Source organism: Ananas comosus, linkage group 6 (genome assembly GCF_001540865.1).
Source record: "Ananas comosus cultivar F153 linkage group 6, ASM154086v1, whole genome shotgun sequence".
In the NCBI taxonomy this organism is placed as follows: Eukaryota; Viridiplantae; Streptophyta; class Magnoliopsida; order Poales; family Bromeliaceae; genus Ananas; species Ananas comosus.
In genome coordinates this window covers 894313-919383 of record NC_033626.1, presented here as the reverse complement: position 1 = coordinate 919383, position 25071 = coordinate 894313, and the positions used below count along the sequence as shown (strand labels likewise).

General features: G+C 36.3%; 4 protein-coding genes across 6 annotated transcripts; 2 read left to right on the top strand and 2 right to left on the bottom strand.

Moving 5' to 3' along the window:
- On the top strand, nt 1472–6574 carry LOC109711873 (hydroxyproline O-galactosyltransferase HPGT2). 2 transcript variants are annotated; one of them, XM_020235210.1, is made up of 12 exons: nt 1474–1788; nt 1886–1949; nt 2038–2087; nt 2177–2358; nt 2781–2841; nt 3010–3082; nt 3347–3470; nt 4012–4099; nt 4551–4601; nt 5395–5466; nt 5724–5836; nt 6143–6574. In XM_020235210.1, exons 1-12 carry the CDS (start codon nt 1577–1579, stop codon nt 6163–6165), a joined length of 1113 nt encoding a protein of 370 aa, XP_020090799.1. In that variant the 5' UTR covers nt 1474–1576; the 3' UTR covers nt 6166–6574. The 2 variants fall into 2 exon arrangements, with proteins under 2 accessions (XP_020090800.1, XP_020090799.1); XM_020235211.1 differs by lacking the exon at nt 5395–5466 and having other exon boundaries at nt 1472–1788.
- On the bottom strand, nt 7521–10905 carry LOC109711980 (glycerol kinase). Its single transcript, XM_020235370.1, has 4 exons — nt 10530–10905; nt 9526–9747; nt 8498–9434; nt 7521–8020 (listed from the first exon to the last, which is right to left on the bottom strand). The coding sequence occupies exons 1-4, from the start codon at nt 10673–10675 to the stop codon at nt 7778–7780; spliced, it is 1548 nt and encodes a 515-aa protein (XP_020090959.1). The 5' UTR covers nt 10676–10905; the 3' UTR covers nt 7521–7777.
- LOC109712219 (protein SRG1-like) lies at nt 13490–17136 on the bottom strand. Of its 2 annotated transcripts, none has more exons than XM_020235671.1 (4): nt 16857–17136; nt 14930–15189; nt 14106–14433; nt 13490–13958 (listed from the first exon to the last, which is right to left on the bottom strand). In XM_020235671.1, the coding sequence occupies exons 1-4, from the start codon at nt 17091–17093 to the stop codon at nt 13716–13718; spliced, it is 1068 nt and encodes a 355-aa protein (XP_020091260.1). In that variant the 5' UTR covers nt 17094–17136; the 3' UTR covers nt 13490–13715. The 2 variants fall into 2 exon arrangements, with proteins under 2 accessions (XP_020091260.1, XP_020091261.1); XM_020235672.1 differs by lacking the exon at nt 16857–17136 and adding an exon at nt 15314–15583.
- Nucleotides 21869–24811, top strand: LOC109711473 (calcineurin subunit B-like). The gene is made up of 6 exons (XM_020234524.1): nt 21869–22027; nt 22114–22238; nt 22343–22439; nt 22560–22669; nt 23574–23648; nt 24476–24811. Exons 1-6 carry the CDS (start codon nt 21958–21960, stop codon nt 24524–24526), a joined length of 528 nt encoding a protein of 175 aa, XP_020090113.1. The 5' UTR covers nt 21869–21957; the 3' UTR covers nt 24527–24811.

The window sequence follows — 25071 nt, the reverse complement described above, 5'->3', positions numbered from 1 at the left end:
ATTAATAATATAGTAGCCTATATATATATAGAGAGAGAGAGAGAGAGAGAGAGAGAGAGAGAGAGAGAGAGAGAGTCCGGCTATTATGCTATTAATAGCACGAAGCACTTGGTGCTACCAAGTTTTCTGTCGTTAGATCTACCCTTTTAATCATTTTCATCCATTAGATCATACTATTCAACCAACCACCCACTCAACCCTAAGGGGCCCACATCATCCTAACCACACATCTCTTAATCCAATGACCAAAAACTTGGTAGCACCAATGACTTGGTGCTATTAATAGCATAATATATATATATATATATATATATATATATATATATATATATATATATATATATATATATATATATATATGTATATATATATATACATATATANAATTCGAGCGAGCCGACTCGAACACGAGTTGGCTCCCTCATTTCGAGCTTAATTCGAGCGACCGAGTCGAACACGAGCTTGCTCGCTCATTTGCCAGCCCTAGAAATGGTTACCCATGCGCTCTGAGCCTTCGGACCTGTTCGATTCATCAGAGGGCGGATCTTAACCGTCTGTTTAAAGTGGGTGTATCGTAAAAAAGAGCGATTTCTTCGTTGCTCCGTAACGTTTGCGTGGGGAAACGTGTATTGCTGGAGTGGTTTTTATACTTTTTAATAACTAAAATAAATAAATAAATTTTTATATAAAATAATATATAAATATATATTTATTTTTTTACTATTTAAAATTTTAATAATCTTTCTATATAGTCAATCGTAATTTTTCGTCAATCTTGGTATCCATTTTTTAAAATTTTTGAAAAAATATTGCGGCATACCGAACTTAATCTGAAATGCTGAACTTTTAAATATCGCGTGCGAGATCGAAATAATTATATTTTCGAAAGATGACTCTGAAATAGTAAAATTGTGTTTAATATGACAGATGTGCGCGAGAAAAAAGTTAAAATGGAAGGGAAAAATATAGATAAGGTTTAGAAACTAATGGTGCACCTAATTCTCAAGGTTAAGTGTTGGATTTAAAAAAGGGTAAATTTTAAATACCACACACTTTCTCACTTTAATATTCTATGATTTAAAGTGTATCAATTTAATATTCTATAGTTTTATTTTTCTCTTTTCTTCAATTTCTCAATTAACATTTCATATCCAACCTAGGTTTATTAAATATTTATTTTAGTATTTTTTAGTTTTAACTTTGTAATTAATTTAACAAAAAAAAAAAATAGTGAAAGAGATAATAAAAAAAAAAATTGCGAGGTACTAAATTAATATACTTTAAACTAGGGTACTAAAATAAGAAAGTGTGAACTTACTGGGATAAGTTTACCCAAAAAAAATGGAACCAAAAAAAAAAAACACCATTCCGGTCCGGTCCGGTCCGGTTCAGATCGATCGGACCAGTCTTTATAAACAAACCGGTTTCCGGCCGATCTCAGTCCCATTCTCACGCTCTTTCTCTCTCTCTCTCTCTCTCTCTCTCTCTCTCTCTCCTCAAACCCCACACCATCCTCGTCTCCCTCCTCTCCGATCTCAAATCCCTCCCCCCCACCGCCGCCGCCGCCGCCGCTGCCATGGAGAGCGGCGGCTACCTCCCGATCCACCGCGAGACGCTCGCGAGCGCCATGAAGCACGAGCGCCGGTGGAAGCCGCACCACTCCAAACCCTCATCGTCATCATCCTCTTCTTCGTCGTCGTCCTCCTCCTCCTCCTCCTCCTCCTCCTCCAAAGCACACCTCATCATGGGCTTCTTGTCGTGCCTCGCATGGCTCTACGTCGCAGGCAGGTGCGATCCCCTCGCCCGCCCCCTTCTCCATCCGATCTCAACTTCTCCCAATCGATCCGAATTTTCCGTTTTTTTGGTGATTATCTTTTTTGATCAGGTTGTGGCAGGATTCGCAGAATCGGATCGTCCTGTCCACTCTTCTTCAGATGAACTCGGGCAATGTGTGGATGGATCTCTCTTTCTCTCGATCTCTGTTCGTTTTGATTTTGATTCTGTAGTTTTTGTAATTCTCATAATAGTTAATTGCAGCTTCCGAAGGTGCTTACGGTGGAGGATAAGTTGAAGAGCCTTGGATGCAAGTATAGATCACGTGAACTGTTTAGGGTTTCATTTCCTTCTTTTCAAGTTATTTTTGTGGAAAATTGTAATTTGTATGGTTCTGCTGTAGAGAGATTGGGAGGAAGATAGTTGAGGCGGAGATGGACTTGACTCTTGCAAAGAGTCAGGGATACTTGTGGAGGAATGGGTCTACTACATCGGCGAAGAAACTTCTTGCAGTGATTGGAGTGTATACCGGATTCGGGAGTCGTCTCAGGAGAAACATATTTAGGGGATCATGGATGCCGAGAGGTTAGTGTGCTAGTTGTTGCAAATTGTGGAAAAATCTCAAAAAGATGTGTGCTTTTGTATCTTTAAGACAATTAATGATTGCTGATAGCTAGCCCAATACCAGTTGTCTTCATTAGTTTCTCACAAAACATTCTGGTCTTGAACTCACATTTCAGCGAAAATCTTATATGCTTTTTAAAACATATGATTGACTTGAACTATCTGATAGGTGAAAGGTTCAAATGGACACAAACAATGCAATGTGGCACGCAATTTACGCTTTCCCTAGCTGAATTTGACTTTTTTTTTTTCTTCTCTAGAATCCTACTTTAGGTTTATAGAGTTCATATTCCAGGGGAGTTGAAAATTGTCAGTGTCTTTATGATTATGCTGGTTGTGCATTTTGTATTTTCTTATATCAACATAACATTGTAATTTCTCAGGTGATGCCCTAAGGAAGCTCGAGGAAAAGGGTGTCGTCATCCGTTTTGTAATTGGTCGGAGGTTTTCTTCCAAAAAATCTCAAACCTTTTCTAATTCGTTATGGTCCTAAAGACTTAGTTGTGTACTCTTGTATTGGCATGTGAAGTTTATGCAATGAAAATTGATGGATTGAATTTATGTAGACTTTGCTATTCACTGCATTTTGATTTCAAAATTTGGAATGTGCAGCGCTAATCGAGGTGATAGCTTAGATCGTAATATTGATGATGAAAACCGGCGGACGAAAGATTTCTTGATCCTTGTAAGTTGTTGATAACTCAAACAGAAGTTCCATTTTGCAAATTTCAATGGTTTATCGTTCTGATGGCTTCTAATTTTCTCTATCCTCTATTATCTTCTTTTTATTTTGTAATTATGAATTTGTTTGTGCAATTCTTTGATGAATTTATAGTTCTAATGTGTAACATCTGATTTGAGTTTTTTTCCTTTAAATTCTCCTCATGAATCGGCCGATGTGATTTTTCTAGTTCTTTGATCCTTATCTGCTCTACTGTTTTTCTACCAGGAAAGTCATGAGGAAGCTGAAGATGAGTTGCCCAGGAAAGCTAAATCCTTCTTCAGTGCTGCAGTTGAAGCATGGGATGCAGAGTTTTATGTTAAAGTTGATGATAATATCAACCTTGACCTAGGTTAAAAAAATGGTTCTTTGTGCTAATTTGCTGCAACAATAATTTTACATGTACCATAGGAGTTGTATTGACCTAGCCCACTAGTACTAACGGCTCATTGGGTTCAAACCACCGGCCCAAAATGCTTAAGCTCAATTATTAGTTCTAGCGTGCCTGTCGCATATAAGTTCCCCACAATCTCCCACATTATTTGATATGGGACTATGGGGGTATCACGAATTCCTCCTGTTTTAGGCCCTGACGACGTCGTCAACGCGATCCCATACATAGTCCCATACATAGTCCAAGATTTTTAGATGATGTGGTGAATCGGCGCTGATATCAACTGTAACGATCCAGTCAACTAGCATTAATTACTCGTTGGATCCAAACCACCAGTCCAAAATATTTAAGCTTAGTTATTAGTTCTAGTGTGCCCTTCTTATATAAGCACGTCACAATCTTACACATTGTCTGTTGTAGGACTATTGGAGTGTCAAAGGAGTCTTTAACATCATACCTTTTTTTTTTTGCTCTCTCTCTCTCTCTCTCTCTGTTTTAGATGGGTTAATTGAGATTCTTGAAAGTCGTCGTGGTCATCAAGGTGTCTACATGGGCTGCATGAAGTCAGGAGTTGTCGTAAGTGAAGAGTATGCTCTTGGTTCTCATATTTTTATGGCAGAAATTGCATTTTTTATTCTTCATGTGCTACTTATTTAATTGAGTACGTATGCTTGTCCAGTGGTGAAGTCCTACATATATATTAAAATTATAGCTGTATTAGGTTAATCAGGTGCTTAATCAATATAACAAAAGTTTTGCTTCTTTTGAAATGACTTGACTTTTATATATCTTCTCGGAATGCAAAGCCTTTTCTTTTAAGGTCCTAGCTGAAGGCATTCCATTTGTTGTAATTTTTTATTAACTCCATTCCTTTTGTTTTTCTCTTCGGCATATAGAATGCTTCAGGTTTTATAGAAATTCATTTAGTAAATAATATTATGCCCTTCACTTTATGAAGTGTCAACCATCTTTGCATGTATAAGGAAGAGGGATTTGAGTCCTTGCTTTTATTAACCAATTTCTTCTTTTATGTTTCAGGGGAAAACAGTGGTATGAACCTGAATGGTGGAAATTTGGAGATTCAAAATCGTGAGTATATATTGCATTTTCTTTCAATTTGGAATTTGATTTTTATCGATGATGGCTTTATGCTTGTGAGAATTTTCAATTGCCCAACTTCTGAGGCATGTTAATATCGCGTTTTATTTGGCATGATCATAAATATAGCATTGCCACAACATTTATTGATGACTCTTTGTCACATCGTATCAATTGGATTGACTGAAGCCACAGTTTGAGAAGATTGAAACTTTGAGAGAAATGATGCATAGGATTTTGTTGGTCACAACTACTGAATCTCTTGTTGTATCCTTCACAAGCATAACTAGTGGATATGAATTAAGGTGATTAGTACAATGTAATTTCTTGAGCAATTTAATAAGAAAACTATCAACAAGAGTTTGAGATGAGCCTTATAACTTTATGTGCTTTTAACATATTGGTTGATATTGGGTCATAATTTTCAATGCGCCAATCCCATTATACCCAGTAAAGTTTCCATGTTTTTGATTGCATCATTTTGATATATCCTCATGTTTATTCTTGCATGGGTAACGTACCCTTCAAGTGGCATGAGCGTATACTTATAATAGATTTGGACTTATGATAGTTAGTTAGAAGTTAGAACTGTGGGTTGTATTTCTATAGATTTTTCATATGGTTGAAACTTCACTACTTAAAGGACGGACTTTGTAGTGTTTATTTTTAGTAAGAAATTTTGAACAAAGATTCCTGTATCTTCACAAGATACTTCATTCTTTAACTGCTAATAATTGTTTAAGCAGTGTTTCTCTTCTTTAAAAAAAAAAAATTATGAATGCAGGTATTTCCGGCATGCTTCTGGTTCTTTATTTATACTGTCAAATAACTTGGCTCGCTACATCAACATCAACAGGTGCACGCCAAACGCCAATTGTTGTTCTTTAACTCATTTACAAAAATTAACTTTAATACAACATGTCATTCCATCACTTAGCTGTTTTTGCAACTTGGTATTAGTCACAATATTAAATAGTACACGATCGCTGGACTACCTTGGCTGGCATAAGAACGTGGACTTTAGTGTAGCCTCGTTCTTCTCTCTTCTGGTAGGATGATGAGCTTTTTTTTTGGAAATAAAAATATGAATTCCAATCTCTTTCTTTCATACAGTGCATCTCTAAAAACCTATTCTCATGACGATATATCCGTTGGTTCGTGGATGATGGGAGTCGATACTACTTATGTAGATGATGATCGGCTTTGTTGCGGCAGTTCTAGACAAGGTGTTTCTTCCTAAAAAAAAAAAAGAAAAAAAATGGTGCTTATTTGTGCATATATACCTCCGCAAACATGCAAAATTCTACAGGTACCCCTGCGAAGTTGGTGTTTGTGTCCGTGGCTCCGAAAACCTTATTTATTTGCATTATATCTTTTTTAGGGCCACCGCACAAACAAGTGCAATTGTGCCATTTCACATATTTGCAGGGATTTATATGCACAAAAAATTTTTTTAAAAAAAAACCCTTCTTTTTAGCTCGGTTTTGCTTTCTTGTAATATTTGCTAAATTTAGTTAAAAATTTTGTTGCAGAGAAAGTCTGTTCCATTGCATGAGGAGCAAATAGAGATCCTCTGCTTTGGTTCGATGCCGCACATGAAACTAAAACCCGGAGACCAACCGCTTTTAACAGATTCATTGACCGCCGGATTAGTTTACTTTGCTGTACAGAGAGGATTTGTCGCGCTCGGCTGATCGAGTGATTTGAGTGGTTTTGTTTCTGCTACCATGTTCAGAGATGAAGCATTACACAGTCCTTACAGTGTGGAGAGACTCAGCAGTAGAGCTAACTTTCTATTTCCGAAATCTATCATCTGTTGAGGTATTGAGTTATGGTTGGAACCATTGAACTGTTCCACTACCTGTGCCAAATTCTTCTTTGAAGTGAGAATTATTTTTTCATTAGTTGTTTGAGGTGACTAAATTTAGATGTATTCAGTTTTCCGGTGCATTCTTCGATGGAAATATGAATTTGTTCACGCTGCAGCTTCAACACAACCATAACCATCTCTCTGAATTCTTGGTCTCTGTTATGCGAATGCGCCGTGAATTTGGTGATCCTGCGTGTGCAGGTTGGGGTGGTTGCTTTTTACTTAGGGGGTGTTTGATTTTTCTAAAAATATTCAAAAAAATAGGTTTCTGGCTAGTTCTGTGGAAAAGTGGCATTTCTATTTCCCAAATTTTTATCTGGAATATAAAATTGTGAAAAATGGTTTTTTTTTTTTCCCAAAAAAACAGATTTTTCACGTTTTTCTGAAGAACCTAACACCCCTTGAAAGATAGAGGGATAATTGTTTATATACCTCGGAAAACTTCGAAAATATCTTCTTTTTTTTTTCTTTTCAATATATTTTTCGTATGTTCTTCGGTTATTTCAAAATACTTTTATCGTTACCATCCGTTAAGGTAACTTGGGCTAAATGTGAGTTACTTATCTACCAGAGTTTAAAAAAAATCAAATGCTTCTTTTGACTTTAATTAAAGGGCAAATAAAAAATATTAGTGATGATAGAAGGATATATTCGAAAGATCAACAATTAAATTATTTTTTGTGCCCCTAATTTAAGTGCAAATAAGAAAAGTCGATGATGATAGAAGAGTATATTTGAAAGGACAAAACAGTAATTTAATGAAAATACCAGTTATTGTTAACGGTTCATTAACAAAAACTCCATAGATATACTTAAAATAAGTTGGAATATAAAAAAAATATTTTTAATATTATTTTTCTAAGAAAGGTAAATCAGAAAATCGAAAACTTTTAAAAGCAGGCTAAACTCAAAAAAAGAAAAATACATAAATTGACACCATAATAAAATGGTCTACAGAAGAAATACATCATATGTTGCACCAGTGTTTACTTCTATCAATTTTGCAAGAAATTGCTAAACAAAGAAAATTACTGCTGTTCTTTCAAATCAGAACATATCAGACCAAATTTTAATAAAGGAATTATGATGCATCTCCACAACTTTTTAAAGAAACTAAGAACTACAAGTACGATAACATTCGAGTATCAACAGAAGATTAAAAGTCGCCGAATGATCCAATTTCATTCCTATCAACACCACCACAGCACAACAAAACCCAGTCCAACCACTGCAGGAGTTCACATATCACTTATTCAGAATGAGAAATGGAGTTACTGGAGTTAAAGGGGAATTAGAACTAAAGCGACAAATCGGCTAAATCGAAGGTCCTCGACACGGCTTTGAACCAACACTCGGACCTCTGCTTCCGCTCGGCCTCGTCCAGCTTCGGGCGGAAGATAGTGGTCTTCTCCTTGTGCTCGCCTGCGAATATTTGCTCCTCGGTCCACAGCCCGATAGCTAATCCCGCTGCGTATGCTGCTCCGAGTGCGGTCGTCTCGGTATCGGCCGGTCTAACCACCGGACTACCCAACAAATCAGCCTACAAACACACAAGAATAACTGAGCCATTAGTTTAAAGAATTTTCTTGAGCCATCATCAAATGGTAAAATGGTAAATATGTCGCCAACTTGAGGAACGGCATGTGTTTTCACAAAGCTAAGAATGCGAAGAATCAGATGTTGAGAATGAAGAATCATTGGAAGTGTAAAAATTTTAGGAGTAAAGAGGACATGAATGTATTGCGGTTCACAACTAAACGAATTTCATGGCTTTCGTAGATCACGGAGACTCCGTCAAGTAATAGAATAGTCCGTTTTTCACTATGAGACATCTATCGAAATCTATCAAAATTGGTATAGAGACCTTTCCCAAGTCCGCACCGAAATCTCCGAAATCATATATTGTAGCCAATAAAATTTCATGCCTAAATCAAAAAAGGCTTGAAGCAACAACAGAAGACATGTATTTTAGTGAAAAAAAATGAACAAAATTCATAACTTTGTGCTAAGCATATACCTGAATCTGCATGAGAAGGTTGTTCACGGTAGCGCCGCCATCAACCCTAAGCAAGAACTCCCCCTCTCCCTCGTCGACATCCTTATGCATCGAATTCAACACGTCGTTCACCTGAAAACACATGCTCTCCAACACCGCCCTCGCAATGTGGCCCTTGTTCGTGAACCTCGTGATCCCGATACAAACCCCTCTTGCGTCGTCCCTCCACCACGGCGCGAACAAACCGTTGAACGCCGGCACGAAGTACACCCCGCCCGAATTCTCCACCGACTCTGCCAGCTCTTCTATCTCGCCCGCCGACCTAATCAAACCTAGCCCATCCCTCAACCACTGAACCGCCGCGCCGGCGATCGCTATGGAGCCTTCGATCGCATAGTTGGTGGGGGCACTCGGGCCCAACTTGTATGCGATCGTGGTTAAGAGCCCGTGAGATGAGCGAACGATCTCTTCGCCGGTGTTAAGTAGTATGAAGGCGCCGGTCCCGTAAGTGCTCTTGGCCTCGCCCTTTCGGCACAATTGCCCCAGCATGGCCGCATGCTGGTCGCCGAGGCAACCCGAGATGGGGATCCCCGCGAGCGGCCACCCTTTTGCGATCGCACCAACGAGCTCGGAATTGCTTATGATCTTCGGCAAGATCTCAATAGGAATCCCCAAAGTCTCCAACGTGGGCTTGTCCCAATCCAGGGTCTTGATGTTCATAAGCATGGTGCGCGACGCGTTGGAGCAGTCGGTGACATGGAGCCCGCCCGTCAAGTTCCAAATCATCCACGTGTCGACCGTGCCAAAGAGGGCGTCCCCGGCAGCAACCGCCGACTTAACAGCGTCGACGTTCTTCATCAACCACAGTATCTTCACAGCACTAAAGTAAGTACTAATCGGCAAACCGCACACGTCGACAAAATGGTTTCTTCCGCCCGAGAGCTCCTTCTCCAACCTCCTATGCAATCCAAACCAAAACGCGTTAAACAACAACAAATGGGTATTGCTCGAATTTGGAAATAGGGATCGAAATGGATCCAATCGGGGACCTGCAAATGGAGCTGGTGCGCACATCCATCCACACGATGGCGTTGTAGAGGGGGCGGCCGGTGGATTTGCTCCACGCGACGGTCGTCTCCCGCTGATTGGTGAGCCCGACAGCCTTCAAGCCAGCGTCGACATTGTAGCCGTCAGCCGTGGCCTTGTCGATCGCCTTCGCCATGCACACACGCACGCTCTCCATGATCTCCATAGGATCGTGCTCCACCCATCTAAGCATTCACACACACACACACACACACGCAGATACACAAACACAACACATGGATCTCAATACACAGTGGAGAAATTGAAGAGATATAGCACAAACATCCGCACAAACGCATATACACAAACACAACACATGCATCTAAATACAGTGGAGAAATTGAAGCGATGTAGCACAAAAATCGCATCTTTATGCAGTATGAGAATTGGGCGAACACCATAAACACCACCACAACATAAAAATGCAACAAAAATGTCAATTCCCAGTTGAGAAATCGAGTAGATTTAACATAAAAATTATACCTTTATGCGACACAAAATGAACTTAGATTAAATACTCCGTTTCAGAATTAGTTGGGTAAATTCCACGCACACGCACACGCACACGCACACGCACACGCACACAAGACAAAATTGCAACAAAAATCACAAAACCCAGATGAGAAATCGAACAAACACACCGTAAACATCAAACTCTTTTATGTAATATAAATAAACTCGGATTAAAATAATAGGCTTGAGAATATAATTGGGTGAACTCCACACACACACACACACACACACACACACACACACACACACTCCCACAAAACAAAAATCAAGCAAAAAATCTTTTTTTTTTTTTGAGAGAGAGATAATCAAGCAAAAATCTCAAAACTCGCTTGAATAAGCGAACAATAACAACACAAAAATCGCACGTTTATGCAATACAAACAAAACAAACGAACACATTAAAAAGGAAAATAGAAAGAGATTTTTTTTTAAAAAAAGGAAAAGATTAAAGTACCCTGCTTCAGGATAAAATTGGGTGAACTCCACTTGGTGCGAGGCGATGGGCTTCGCATTGCGATCGTAGATGATGAACCGCGTGCTCGTCGTCCCCTGATCGAGCGACCCAACGAACACCTCCGCCGCCGCCTCCTCCTTCGCCATTTTTACTCGGATTTCCTCCGATTTTTCGATCGATTTGGATCGGAATTGGAACTGGGAATGGCCGACCCCAACGAGGAGGGGGACTTGGATCGGAGATCGCTAAGAACGCATTGGACTTGTGGGATTTTTATATTCAATTTGGATCGACGAGAGAGAGAGAGAGAGAGAGAGAGAGAGAGAGGGAGAGAAACAAAATTAAAAATGGGAACTTTGAAGGGTCAAATACTTATCACGTAGCACGGGATTTTAAATGGATGTGAACACGATTTATTTATTTATATTTAATGTTTAATATTTAATTTAATTTATTATAATAAGTACTATTCTTGTGAAGCAACAAGTGTATAATATACTGAGAACACCTCAACTATTGCTTATTGTATTTTAGCCCCCTCAATTTGATTTTACTACCTAATTTTTAAATTTATTTGATTTGAGTCCGTCTACGATATTTGTTATTTTAAAATTTGAATATATCGTTTATCCTTACATATTCAAATAGTATATTTCATGCAATTCTTATAATTATAAATTTATTAAGGTAATATAATCAATTTAAACATTTTGAAAGATTGGACGGTAAAATTAAAATATTAAAAAGTTAGATAGCTTTTTGAAATTTTCATATTTATTGGTGATATCATCAAATTGGATAATTTTAATTACTTTTTAACAAATTAATCTAGGTTAATTAATGTCTAATAATTAATAACTAATAAAATTATATTGTAATTGAGAAAAATTAAGAGGTCTAAATAAAAAAAAAAAAGTACGAGGAGCCTCTGTAGAAATCTCCTATAGTTGAGGGGTCTCCATTCAATTTTTCCTAACATTTATGTGGATAATTTAATATTGGGATAAGTTGTTGGGAGCTTGGAAAAATATGATGTCGCTTTCACACTGGGAAAGTTTCAAATGTATTCCATTTCCAATTTTTTCTCCCATTTTTACGGATTTTAATTTATTTTTTAAATTAGAATGATTTATTTTTTTTAAAAAAAATAGAAGAAAATAAAAAAAAAAAAGTTTTGAAAAGTAGTTGCTAGGTTGGTGACTCAACTTGCATTAGGTACAACTCACTATCTAATTTAATTACATAAAAAAATATATAAAATTTATCTGAACTATGTATTATTTTTGATCCGCAATCTAAACTTTTTAAAATTTTAATTTCATTATCCAACCTTTCAATTTGTTTGATTTGAGTCGGTAAATATTATTCTTACTTCAAATTTTTAAATGCGTTGTTTATTTATCTTTACAAATTTAGTTAGTATATTTTATTCAATTCTCGCAACTATAAATTTATTAAAATAATTATCTTAAAATTTAAAATTAAAGTATTCTTGACTGACTCAAATCAAACATATTAAAATATTGGATGATAAAATCAAAATCTTAAATGGCTGGATAGCCAATTTAAAATGGTCCACAGTTCAAATAATTTGAATAATATTTTCAAAAAATTTGATACAATATACTAAATGACTTGATAGAACATTTAAAAAATTTGAATAGAAAATTACAATAAATAAAAATTTATAAATCAAAATATTACACGCCTCATAATTTGATGACCATTTATTCAAATATATTAATGTTCTATATTATATTCTCTCAACATATTGTTGGCTTAAATGGGTCAGCATCTGGCCTTGTGGCGGGAGGTCATGTGTGGGCCGAGTCATGTTCGAAATAGCGTGAGGCTGGGTTGAGTCGAGTTATATTCAAAGTGTCGTGAGGCTAGTTGGGCCAAGTCACAATTGAGACCCATAGGCGTTGTTTCTATACGTTTTAAGTGAATTGGTTGCGTATTTCTAACAGCTCGAACTTTTGGGATTAATGGTCAGCGCCAATCATCCGACACATATCTCACTAGAGAGGATAATACTGGTCTTACAAAAGCTTACCAACTAAATAATAATAAATGAAATATTTTACTAAAAAAATAATAGATGACAATAGATACATCATACAAGGTGTCTTCCTCCTAAGCTTAATTTTAATATATTATCTCTCTCTCTTTGCTAATTTTAATGTTATCTTTCTCTCTTTAGAATTATGAAATATTAAAAACAAAAAGAGAAGAAAATATAATATTTAATAGGTAAAAATGTAATGAGTTTCCTCAATTATAGACCACTTCGAAATAGCTCCCAAAGCTTTAACTTTTTTTTTTTTTTTTTTGGTTCAATTGAGGCTTCGTTAGAAATTATGAGAATAATACTTCATATGCAACAAAAAAATATTATAAAAAAATATTCCGCTTATTTTCGTACACAACATTATATTGTGTGTATCGCAATGAATCAATTATGATATATTTCCGCAGTCCTACCAGAAAAACGAAGAAATATATCCCTATTATATATTTTAACCCCGATTCTGGTTTTATTTACTAAAAATAAATTGTCTATAGTTGAGGGGTTTTTTAAGATATTTTTATCTATTTAACATCAAGTTGGACTAAAGAGCAATATGAAAAAGAGGCTCAAGTACCATTTTTCAACTCAATGATCAATGCATGCTCTTTATTTAATTTTTATTTTATTTTATTTTATTTTATTTTTAGTACAAAGTCAATGGATGTGGAAATAAAAGAGAGCCTCATCAATTGCTTTCACCAAGTCTACAAATGTAGGAATCAATCAATATATTCTATTGAAACCTCCTCATTGAATATACATATACATTTTTAGTTCTTTATAAAAGATATTATATTAGGAGGGATTTGATATCCTTCATCAGAGAAATAGTTTTTAAAATTTTAGTTTTTTTTTTTTTTCATTAATATCTTTTACAAGAACTTGTTCATAACAATAAACAAATGAACTCGCTTTATTAAAAAAAACATCTTTAAAGTTGCAGATCCAAGTTAAGAGAAAAAAGAACATCTTTAAGTTAACTGAAACACAGTTACTGTACAGCATAGTGTACATGTATGCTGTCTCAAACTAGTGTCAGAAACCAACCATAACCAGCGGAAACTCGCGGCATTTCGTATTCTTCGGTGCTCGATTCGGTTGTTCGACACCGCATTTTAGACCTTCGCCCAGTCGATGGCCCTCTTCCCCTTTGCAAAAGTTTCGAAAAGCACCGCGAGGTAGTCCTTGGTCTTCACAGTTTTGTACAATCTTGGCCTTTCCTCATCTATCAACCCTGCTGCAGGTCCCAGCTCCCTTTCTGGGTCCAGTGCATAAAACATAGCCACCGAAAGCCTCTCTTTCCCCGCGTTCGTCACCACCCTGTGCACGGGGCTCTTGAAAGTTCCGTTGCTCATAATCTGCGTAAAGTATTCAACAACCCGTGTTACCGAAAAGATCGACTTATCCGCTTAAATGCGCACCATTTCGATGTTTCAGCAGCATAAATGCACTCATTGTTCGCATTTCAGCGTAAGTTTCGACAGAAACATGAAACTGAGTACTACCTCCATGCCATCACCCAGGTTGACCAGCAATGTATGAGGAATGGTTGGGACGTCGACCCACTCGCCGTCTCTGAGCACCTGAAGGCCGCCCACGTCTTTATCCGGCAGCAGAATCGTCATGACAGAGCCGTCAGAATGAGGCTTGATGCCGAAAACAAGATCGGGCCTCGAACACTGCGGGTAGTAATTGAATCTGGCGAACGTTATCGCCTTTTCATCGAATTGGCTGACGAAGTAGTCCTCATCTAGCTCCAATAACTCGGCCATCGCCCGAAGGATATGGTTGGCCACCCTTTTGCACTGTGTGGTGAATTCATGTAGAACTTCCCTGGAGATTAATCCAAATCAGTTAGAATTCTTAACCTGGCGATAATTTCATGCTATTTTTATCTGCTAATGATGCTTGCAAACAGTTTTCAGAACCAAACTTAGTAGGAGATCCAATTATGTATGAAAGAGAAGATCATCGTGTTGGCCTGGCCTGTGTTGGGCCGAGTCACAATCGAGACCTGTGGGTGCCGTGTCTGTACGCTATAAGTGAATTGGATGCATCTTTCTAACAACCCGAGCTTTTGGAATTAATGACACATTGTATGAAAACATTTTTGGAGATACTTACAAGTGCTTTTTGCTACTGGAGTGTTCTTACGTCGCATCAGCAATATCGCAAATAGGAAATTTAAATAACATAGACCGAAAATCCAACTCCACTCGCACGATCTAGCATGGTCGGCATGTATCGACTGTGCCAACATATAAAAGAGGGTCCGTGTCGAGGCGTGCCAATGGCTCGCAATCCTTGATTCAGATAATGAAAACAGTACCTGAAAGAGGCAGGAGTTTCAGGCCAGAGAGCCAGATTTCTCTGGCCTTCAGGCTGCACCAAAAGATACAACCGATCCGACCAGTCCAAGATCTGGTCGTCGCTCGCGACTCGGTCGTTTCCGTACCCTTCCAACTTGAATTCCTTGCCATCTATCAGATTCGTATACTTTTGCTTCTCCTCGATCGGAAGACAAAAGAACGCTCTCGAAACATTCATGACCTCATCCAGCAGAGCTTCTGGTATCTCATGCCCTGTAGCCTGACAAAGTTTTAAGCAGACTTCAGTTATAAGAAAATGTATGAAAGCTTTCATCCTAACTTAAACAGAACTTCGTAGGAATCGAAATTTTGTGATTTTATAACATCATTTACTTAGTGATCACCTTATGTTCTCTGTTACAAATTGTCAATCTTGAGATCACCTGAATAACAACCAAATGCTGTCGAAAAATTATAAAATATTGTTCTAGAAATTTCAAATAGACTACATCATGTTTACTCCGCTTCATTTCTATCAAAAATCGAAAAGATTGATCTTATGTTTAAGCAGTTGTGTTACTAAGATTGGATTAGTATGAGGTCGTTTTGTATTAGATTGATCTTTTTGCGTAACATGGCATCAGAATCAAACCTAAGCTCCCGACTTCCAAGTGAGGTCGCGGATCCGATCCCCCACCTAATGGATTAAATTTCAGCCGTCGATCCCGTTAAAATTATACTATAGTTCATATATACAAAATCTATATAATGTTTTTACCTTAACCACATATACGAACAGGAAAAGTAATGTAACACTTAATAGTCCCACATCAGATAATATGAAAGAGCGCAAGAGACTAGCACTCTAGTGCTAGTACGGATAAAAGGAAATCGTGTATGTATTGGATAGTGCCTAATCTATATTCATTGTTTTATATCCTATCTCGATTCAGATTAGGATATTTCTCATAAAAATGGACTCAGATAAAGCCATACCGGTCGGATATTAAACAAATACGGACATAAATCTGATTCAGATTCGGCCATACAAAATTGGATTTCGATACGACCTTACGGGTCGGATATCAAACAGATACAAACATCAATCGGATCCAGATATGACCATAAATGTTTAATAAGTATATATAGAACTAAAAATGAAAAAAGATTTACAAATATATATTTAAGGTTTCTAAATCTATCAAAAAAAACTTTTAAGAAGTTTAAAAAACTAAAACTTTTTAAAAAATATATTGAAATTTAGGAAAATCAGTTTTCAAATTCAGATAATCCGAAGAAAAGTAGTGAAACTGACTCCGGATCCAAATTCAATTCCATATCCGATAATTTTTTTGATTCGGATTCAGGTTGGATCGAGTAATGTCCGATCCATTTTCACTCCCTAAGTATCAATAACTAGAGTTAAACATTTTGGACAGTGGTGCGGGGCCAAAAGTTACCACTTAATATTTGTAACGACTCCACCCACTAACAATAATAACTCGTTGGTCCAAACCACCGGCCCAAAATGCTTAAATTCAGTTATTATTATTAGCGGGTCAGGTCGTTACAATTGGTATCAGAGTCAAATACTAGCCGAAAGTATAAGAGCTAAAGTATTATGCGGGATAAAGTGCTACACCAACATCTCTTGAACCGAATCTCACATCATCTGATAATTCTGGTCTGTATTTGTGATCCGGTTTGGACTGATCTCATTAGAATATATGAGGCCTATGTGTTACTAATAATAACTAAAATTAAGTATTTTGGGACGGTAGTTTCGGTCGAATGAGTTATTATTACTGACGGGTTGGATCGTCACAATCCGCTAGCAATAATAACTGTACTTAAGCATTTTGAACCGATGTTTTGGACTTAACCAGTTATTATTCTTAGCGGGTCGGATCGTTACAACAGTTCAGAAATAGTCATAATGAGCTGTACCAGAAACAATCCCCAGGACCGGAGCGCGGCTCGGAGCTTGTCGGCCTCGTCCCCGCCGTCGGATCCGGACACGCGGCGGAGATCCACGACGGGCACACCGGAACGCGGCGGGGCCGGGGACGACGAATCGCCGATCGGACGGTCCTCCTCCCTCGCCACGTACCGGCTCGGCGGATCACGGCCGTCCGCCGCCAGCTGCTGCACCACCGCATGTTTCCGCCCCGTCTCCTCACCCATTTCTGGTCAACGCTATTGACTTGTGTGATGCACATCTCAAAAGGCAGATAAATACATATACATATCCCCTGGGGATGGCGTTTTTGCATAAATACCCCCGTAAACATATAAATTTGCGAAAGGCTTAATGAGTGGCAAAAATTTTGTGGATACTGTGTTAATAGAAAGCAACCAGTAGGGGTGTAAACGAGCCGAACACGAGCGACCTGGGGTCGGCTCCTGTTCGGCTCATTTTAACACGAGCTGGCTCGCTAAAGTATAGAGCCGAAAAATTCAGCTCGTGTTCGGCTCGTTTATTAACGAACCGAATACGAGCTGGCTCACGAGCTGGCCAACGAACAATAAATTAAAAAAGATTGGATTAAATATATAATAAAAATAAATTTATAAAACTTAACTATTAGAGTTTTATCTAATAGTTGAAACTTTACATATAAATCATATTTTATAATTAAGCTCGCATTTTATATTTTTTGCTAAAATTTAAATAATAAAAATATATTAATATATAATTATTTATTTATATTATAAAAAAATAAATTAAATAAATTATATAAATATAAATATATGTATTCGAGCTGTTATCGAGCCGAACATGACCAGCTAACCCCAGCTCATGTTCGGCCGTTTATTAAACGAGCTGAAAAATTAACTCGTGTTCGGCTCGTTTACTAAACAAGAGAGCCGCATCTCGACGCTCATTTCGAGCCGAAAACGAGCTGGCTCGCGAACCCCGGAGCTGAATTACCACCCCTAGCAACTAGTAATGTATCCATGCTTTGAAGCGGGTGCGATTTTTAAGTTTACAATAATTATATTATACGTTGAATACAGTCACTTAATAGTTAATAGAGTCAAATAAAAATATTACTTTTCATATATATCTCTTATTTGAAGAAAAAAAGAAAATGTTAAATAAAAATTATAGTTAGGGAGAGTATTTTCAAACTTTCAAAAAAAATTAAAGTCAAAGAGAGAGTACTTCAAAATATAGTATATTTTACTTATACTGTAAAAAAATAAAAATTAGAGGTTTTTAAAAATATATAATTATTAAATTCAAGTTTAAAATTATTTTAAATATTCATATATTTTGTTTGGAGAAAGAAAAAAGAGAGCGTTAAATTAAAAATTAAACTTAAAAAAAAGAGAAAAACGGTACGCACATTTCTCAGTGAGAGAGAAAAAGAAAGAGAAAAAATATAAACATTAAATTTAATAAAATTAGGTAAGAGAGAAAGTACAAAAGTATTTAAAATTTAAATATTTAAAATTAAAAAAAATGGGAATAAATATTATAAATTATAAAATTATAAAATTTCAAATTTAGAATTTAAAATTTTAGTATCCAAAATTTAAAATTTTATAATATAAAATTTTCAAACCCTATATATAAATATATATATATATATAGAGAGAGAGAGTTCGGCTACTATATTATGAGTATAGAGATCTTTGTACTCATAACTTTTTGACCGTTCGGATGAAAAAATGTACGGTTAGGATGATTACGGGTAGGTTGATAGTGAGCCCCCTAAGGTTGAGTGAATGGTTGGTTGAATAGTATAATCTAATGGGTGAAAATGATTAAAGGATAAATCAAACGGTCAAAAACTTATGAATATAAGAGGCTCTATATTCATAAGAGTATAATAGTCAAACACTATATATATATATAGAGTCCGTCTCTTATACTTTTGAAAGTACGGGAGGCCCCGTGCTTGTAAGTTGTTTTCAATGATAGGACGTTCGATTCGACGATCGGCTCCGTTAGGTATGATCTACCCTATTGGAACTATCTAGAAACCAAATTTTAGATTTTTTTGACATCATTTACTAAGCGATCAAAAGGTCTAAAAAATGACTATTTTAACGGTCGATGTGGCACATTTTTAAGTTCAACGGTGTAGAAGCATCCAAATTACATGAAAATTTAATAGAAAATTCTACTTAACATCAGTAGTAAGATCAATACTTTCGATTTAAAATTTGAATCCTTTATCACTGTTTTTTATGAGATTTTCATTTTCAGCCGTTTATTTTAAGGCTACTCGTTCACTAGACAAACGAAATCAAAAAATTATGAAATTTGGTTTCTAGATAGTTCCAATAGCGTAGATCAAGTTTAACGGAACCGATCACCGAATCGGATGTCCCATCATCGAAAACAACTTACAAGCACGGGGCCTCCCGTACTTTCGAAAGCATAGGAGCCTAGCTATATACGCCCTCATAGTAATATGCCCTCGTATATTATATATATAATATAACATAATAATACCTATCAATACTATATTGATCTACATACATCAATAGGTACCAACACGCCCTGCTAGCTATTGAGTTTTCGCCGTATGCAAGAAAGAAGCATGTACGATTAGGATGATCAGAATTGGCCTCCCCGATTAAATTGATAGTGGTCCCCCATACAGGATTGAAGTGCGGTAAGATTCAGTTTAATCGTATAATTTTAACTGGTGCGAACAATAATCCAACCGTTATACTAACGATAGGAAAACCTCAATAACGTACCAGAAACTTGATAGTATGCGAGTAGTATCACTCAGTAAGCCGGACTCTATATATATATATATATATATATATATAATATATACACAGTTGAAATTACTATTAATAGACCAACTGAACTTTGTGCTATATAAGTTTTGCTAACCCTTGGATTTAAAATGATGTGTGGTTTATGAGCGACCAGGTTTCACCGAAGGCAGCCAAGGGCCACATATGGCAGTGTAGTAACTATTTGTTCGCCGACTTAGTAGATAGTAATTTGTTCGTGGACTTTATAATAGTAATAAATAATAAGATTTGGCGACTGCGGGACGCGCACAGATATACCGTCGAGCCGTGTGGCCATCCAACTCGAGAGCAGCACTCGCATTGTTTTTTGAGTGGCACAACTGTCGCACTACTTTTTGCTTTAAAATCTTTATTTTTTAATATAAACTTTAATTATATTATAATATTACTACATTCTATCAGTGTATTAACTATCAACTAATATATTGACTAGAGATACTCTCGATAGTAACGAGCATTTTACTATCGGATTGTTTTCGATGATAAAGCTTCGCAAATTGACGATCCGCTCCGTTAAATATGTCTACAAACCATATTACAACATACCTAGCAACATGACAATTTCAGACGCACTTTCCGTATTGTTCTTTTATCTATCTATGTGAACAGAAAATGAATGGTTGAAAATGAATACTTCTTGTAAAAAATGAATGATAGGATCTTGTAATCAAGAAATCAAGAGTAATAGATCTATGTTTTAAAATAGTTTAAAGAATTTTCTAACAAAAAATCAATGATATCCGGGATACTCTCTTACACCGCTTAAATCGAGAAAACGTCTCTTATCACCTTAAAATTATAAATTTGAAACCCTTTGAATCATTAGGCAAATATTTCAAACAGATTTCAAATTTGATTTCTAAACACTTTAAGTGGTATACATCAGTTCAGTGGAGCCGATCGGTCCAATTTGGAAGCTCTATCATCGAAAAGCAACTCCATAGTAAAAAATGATCCCGTTTACTATCAGCGTAGAGCAAGTTGACCTTCTAGACAAACCCTCCTACCTCCGAACTCCACCTCCAGATATATATATATATAATTATTAAGATCAGTTATATATCACCTAATATATTATATATATTATATATATAATTATATATATGATCATTTACAATAATATATATGTAAAAAAAAATTAGAGTTTAGTATTTAAAATTATTTTACATATATGTTTAAAATATCTAAAATATATCTCTATTATAGTAAATTATAATTGAAATAAAAAATAAAATTTTGAAGCAAAAAATGGTGCACCGGGTGTACCGAAACAAACCACACCGCTCTCCCAAAAGGCAAAGCAGCGGGGGCGATGTGCCCCCGTGGGGCAGGGTGTTACGTGGCGCCCATCCGGGGCGTCTGGGTGCCACGCGGCGCTCATTCGGGGCATCCCTAAATTACTCTCTATAATGGACACAGTCCGTAATGAGACCCCTATCAACGAGCCCGAACTGGAGAGTATATTAAAGGAGCCAAATACAAACTGGCTCTTGGTCCCATTTTTTTTTATTAATAGTTATAAAAAATATTATAATTATAAAATAGTTTTATAAAAAATTTATTTACAAAATTAGATGGGGGAATGAATTATTATTTTTTAAATGCGGTAAATTATTCGTCCTATTTTACAAAGATTTAAAATTATTTTTAATAATTAATACTATATATTTATCTTTTGAAGTTTGGATGTACAAAATGTATAAATTAGCGTAAAAACGGTAAATAATTTATTAGTTTTAAAAAAGATAAATAATTTTACTATTTTTATCGGACTATTTTCATAAATAAAAATTTTAGATAACTATTTTTTACATTTAAAAACTTTTATAGGCTCAGTAGTCTAAAAATTTTTCGTGGTCGACTTATTTATTAGGTAGTCGAATATATGCTAACTCACGAAGATCAAATGTATAGTTATTAATCTGTTTTCAATATTGGTGCTTTGGTACCAACAATTGATATCGATAAATATGATTTAGATTATTAAAAATATTTTAAAATTAAATTTTATATATATATTATTTTTGTTAGAGAAACCAAATAATTCTGAAGAGAAGAGAACTATGATATATCTTTTTTTTTCCACCTGTTAGAGTTTAATTGGAAAGCTACATCTGACGTGGTACACATGGTCCACCCAAGTCAAATTACTATAAACTCCAAAACGCAACCTCGATCCCCACTCCCTCGCCTTTTCTTCTTCTTCTTCTTCGTTATCGTCTTCGTCCTCGTCCTCGTCCTCGACGAAGCTAGAGGGGGCGCGGCCATGGGGAACGCCTCGTCCACGCTCACCCAGTACGACATCGAAGAGGTCCAAGAGCACTGCAACTACCTCTGTGAGCGCCTCCCCCACCACTCACTTCCCCTTCGCCCTCCCCCCTCCTCCTCGTTGCCACACCCTAATCCACCTCCCCCTCCTCAGTTTCCCAGCAGGAGATCGTCGCCCTCTACGAGCGCTTCTGCCAACTCGATCGCAACGCCAAGGGCTTCATCTCCGCCGACGAGTTCCTCTCCATCCCCGAGTTCTCCCTCAATCCCCTCTCCCAGGTAACCGATCGATGATCAAACCCTAGCTGCTGAATCGCCGGGCACCCTTTCGTCTCCTTGGCAACAATCGATGAAACCCTAGCTGCTTGAATTGTTTGTTTCAGAGGTTGCTTAAGATGGTGGACGGGTTGAACTTTAAGGACTTCGTCGCGTTCCTCTCGGCGTTTAGTGCAAAAGCGAGTCTCCAGCATAAGATTGAGCGTGAGACCCAGTTGCCAATTATTGCATCAAAATGTTGTTTTTAGCTGAGTTTTTGTGAATTGGGGGATTAGGGATTAAATTTTTTTTCTTTTGTTGTTGTTGGTTTGATTTGTGAAGCAGTGATCTTTAAGGTATATGATATAGATGGAAAGGGGCAGGTAACTTTTAAGGACTTGTTGGAGGTGCTTCGTGATTTGACGGGGTCGTTCATGTCGGAGGAGCAGAGAGAGGTATCCCTTCTTTTTCTTCAAAGATTTTACCTTGTTTTCTTATAGTCCAATGTGATTGTTGGATTCTGATCAACAATTTATGTTTCTGATTACACTTAACATCTTATTTTTCGAAAACCAGATGAGTAATAAGAAGTTGCTTTACAAAGAAAACAGGGCATTATGCGAAGAAAATAAAGTTCAGAAGAGATTGTTCAGTATATATTTCAACTTCTTTCATTTGTTCTTTTGAAATACAAAAGAAAATCAAGCTCAGAAGAGATTGTTCAGTATATGTTTCGAGTGAAAACAGGGCATTGCTAAGAAAACAGGGCATTAAGTGAAGAAAATAAAGTTCAGAAGAGATTGTTCAGTATATGTTTCGACTTCTCTCATTTGTTCTTTTGAAATATAAAAGAATTAAAGAAATTTTACTTACTGAAAACCCTGCTTTACTAAGAAAACCGGGCATTAAGTGAAGAAAATGTTGTTCAGAATAGATTGTTCAGTATATGTTTCGTCGTCTTTCTTTGTTCTTTTGAAATATAAAAGAAATTTTTACTTATTGCACATTTTTATAACCTGAATTTTTTGATTAGTTTGTTTACATAAAGTAAATCCATATTAAACATTGCAAAGGGTGTTTCTCATTAGTCATTGTCCACTAGATCCTCTCAATCTTTTTAAAGTTAATTCCTGCTTCACATTTGTACACTAAAAGCTTGATTACAATGGAATGTGCTAGTGATGGTCATTAGCTTGTAAGTTGCCTATGTGGATTAAAGGTTTGGGCCTTTTCTTAAGTTGGGCAATAGTCCCTCACGTGGCTAATTGCAAAGGATACAATGTAGGAGTTGGCAAAACTATATTGTTTGAAATGTTTGCTCATGCTTCCTAATTGTGTACTTTCTACAATGCTGTTCAGCATGTCTTGGTCTGGGTATTGGAAGAAGCTGGCTACACAAGAAATTCCTCTATTTTGTTGGATGATTTTGTGAAGGTACATTTTTAGCCATCCTTGTTATGCAAGTTTATAAGAAGATATACAAGATTTACTGAGAAAGTTTTCTGGAAATATGATCTTTTATGTATTGTCAAGCTTTTATTATGATTTTTCTTAGATCATTGCACGTGCATTCCATTTTGGTTGTTTTACAGTTTTTGTGCGAAGATATAACACTTTATAACGTATTGACGATAGTATAGGTTAAAATTTACTTTAGTGTTGTGAATAAGTAGGTTATTGCTTGATTTGTATGATTATTTACTTATGTCCACTTTCTGCCATATATTCAATTCTTAGGTGTCGTTCAGATTGCTTCTCTTTAGAGTTCGTTATGGGTCTTGTTTCCAAAATCCAACAACTTAGATCTTGATCAATTTTACTATTATGAAACTAACCAATATTTCATCCAAATAAGGCGATTTAATACGACTCTGCTTGGAGAGTACTGTGCAAGGGACTCTCGACAGCATCCTCAGCAGATCTGAAGTGCAATCGGAATAATTCTGACGTATTAGAGCTGATGTTGAGTCAAACCATTATTGATGTAGCAAGTCAAACCATTATTGATGTAGCAAAACACCGAAATGCACCTGAATGAACATGCTGCTCTCATTTGATCTTCTCAGCACCTCTTTTCAAAGAATTAAAAAAAAACAAATAAAACACTTCATTTTAACAAAGACAAGCTAATGATTCCCAAATCTTAAGTAAATACAGTGTGTGTCCTGCTTGGAGACTATTTGACAATTTTTTTTTGGCCCCCTTTTTTACCTTAAGTGCTAATTATCCTCTTCTCATACTAATGGCATGTTTACTTCCAGGTTCTGAGCAGCCCTGGATTAAAGATGGAGGTTGAAGTACCAGTTGACTGAAGAATAAGAGGCTTTACCCAAGACAGGTCTCTCATGCTCTGTTACAATGTAAAAAAAAGCAATTACTTGATTTTTCATTATCTGGATGAACTTACCTGTAGTATGCTGTAAGATAAATAAACTGATGATAATCTGCTCCATAAGTCTTAAGTAATTTCATTTAGTTATGTCGTTTTCTGTCGAGTGAGAATTATAATATCATTTTTTACATACATGATACATACCATAGTGGCAACTATGTACCTAGTTTAACAAGCTTATTAAATCACATCGAAGTTCAGAGCACCCTCTAGAGGAGTTAGCAAAATTTACATATATGCAATGCTGGGGAACTCTTTCTTCTTTTTTTTTTTTTTTTTCTTTTTAATACTCTTTTCTCTCTCTATGTTTGGCAATGCACAGGAGTTGCAAGTGCCAAATATTTGGGAGTTCTGATTAAATATCAACTTTCTCTTGCAATATATTTACGTGTTCAAACAATTGTAGTTCTGTAATGATCTGATTGTTGTAGTAGTTTTTTTTTTTTTTTTTTTTTTCGTTATGCA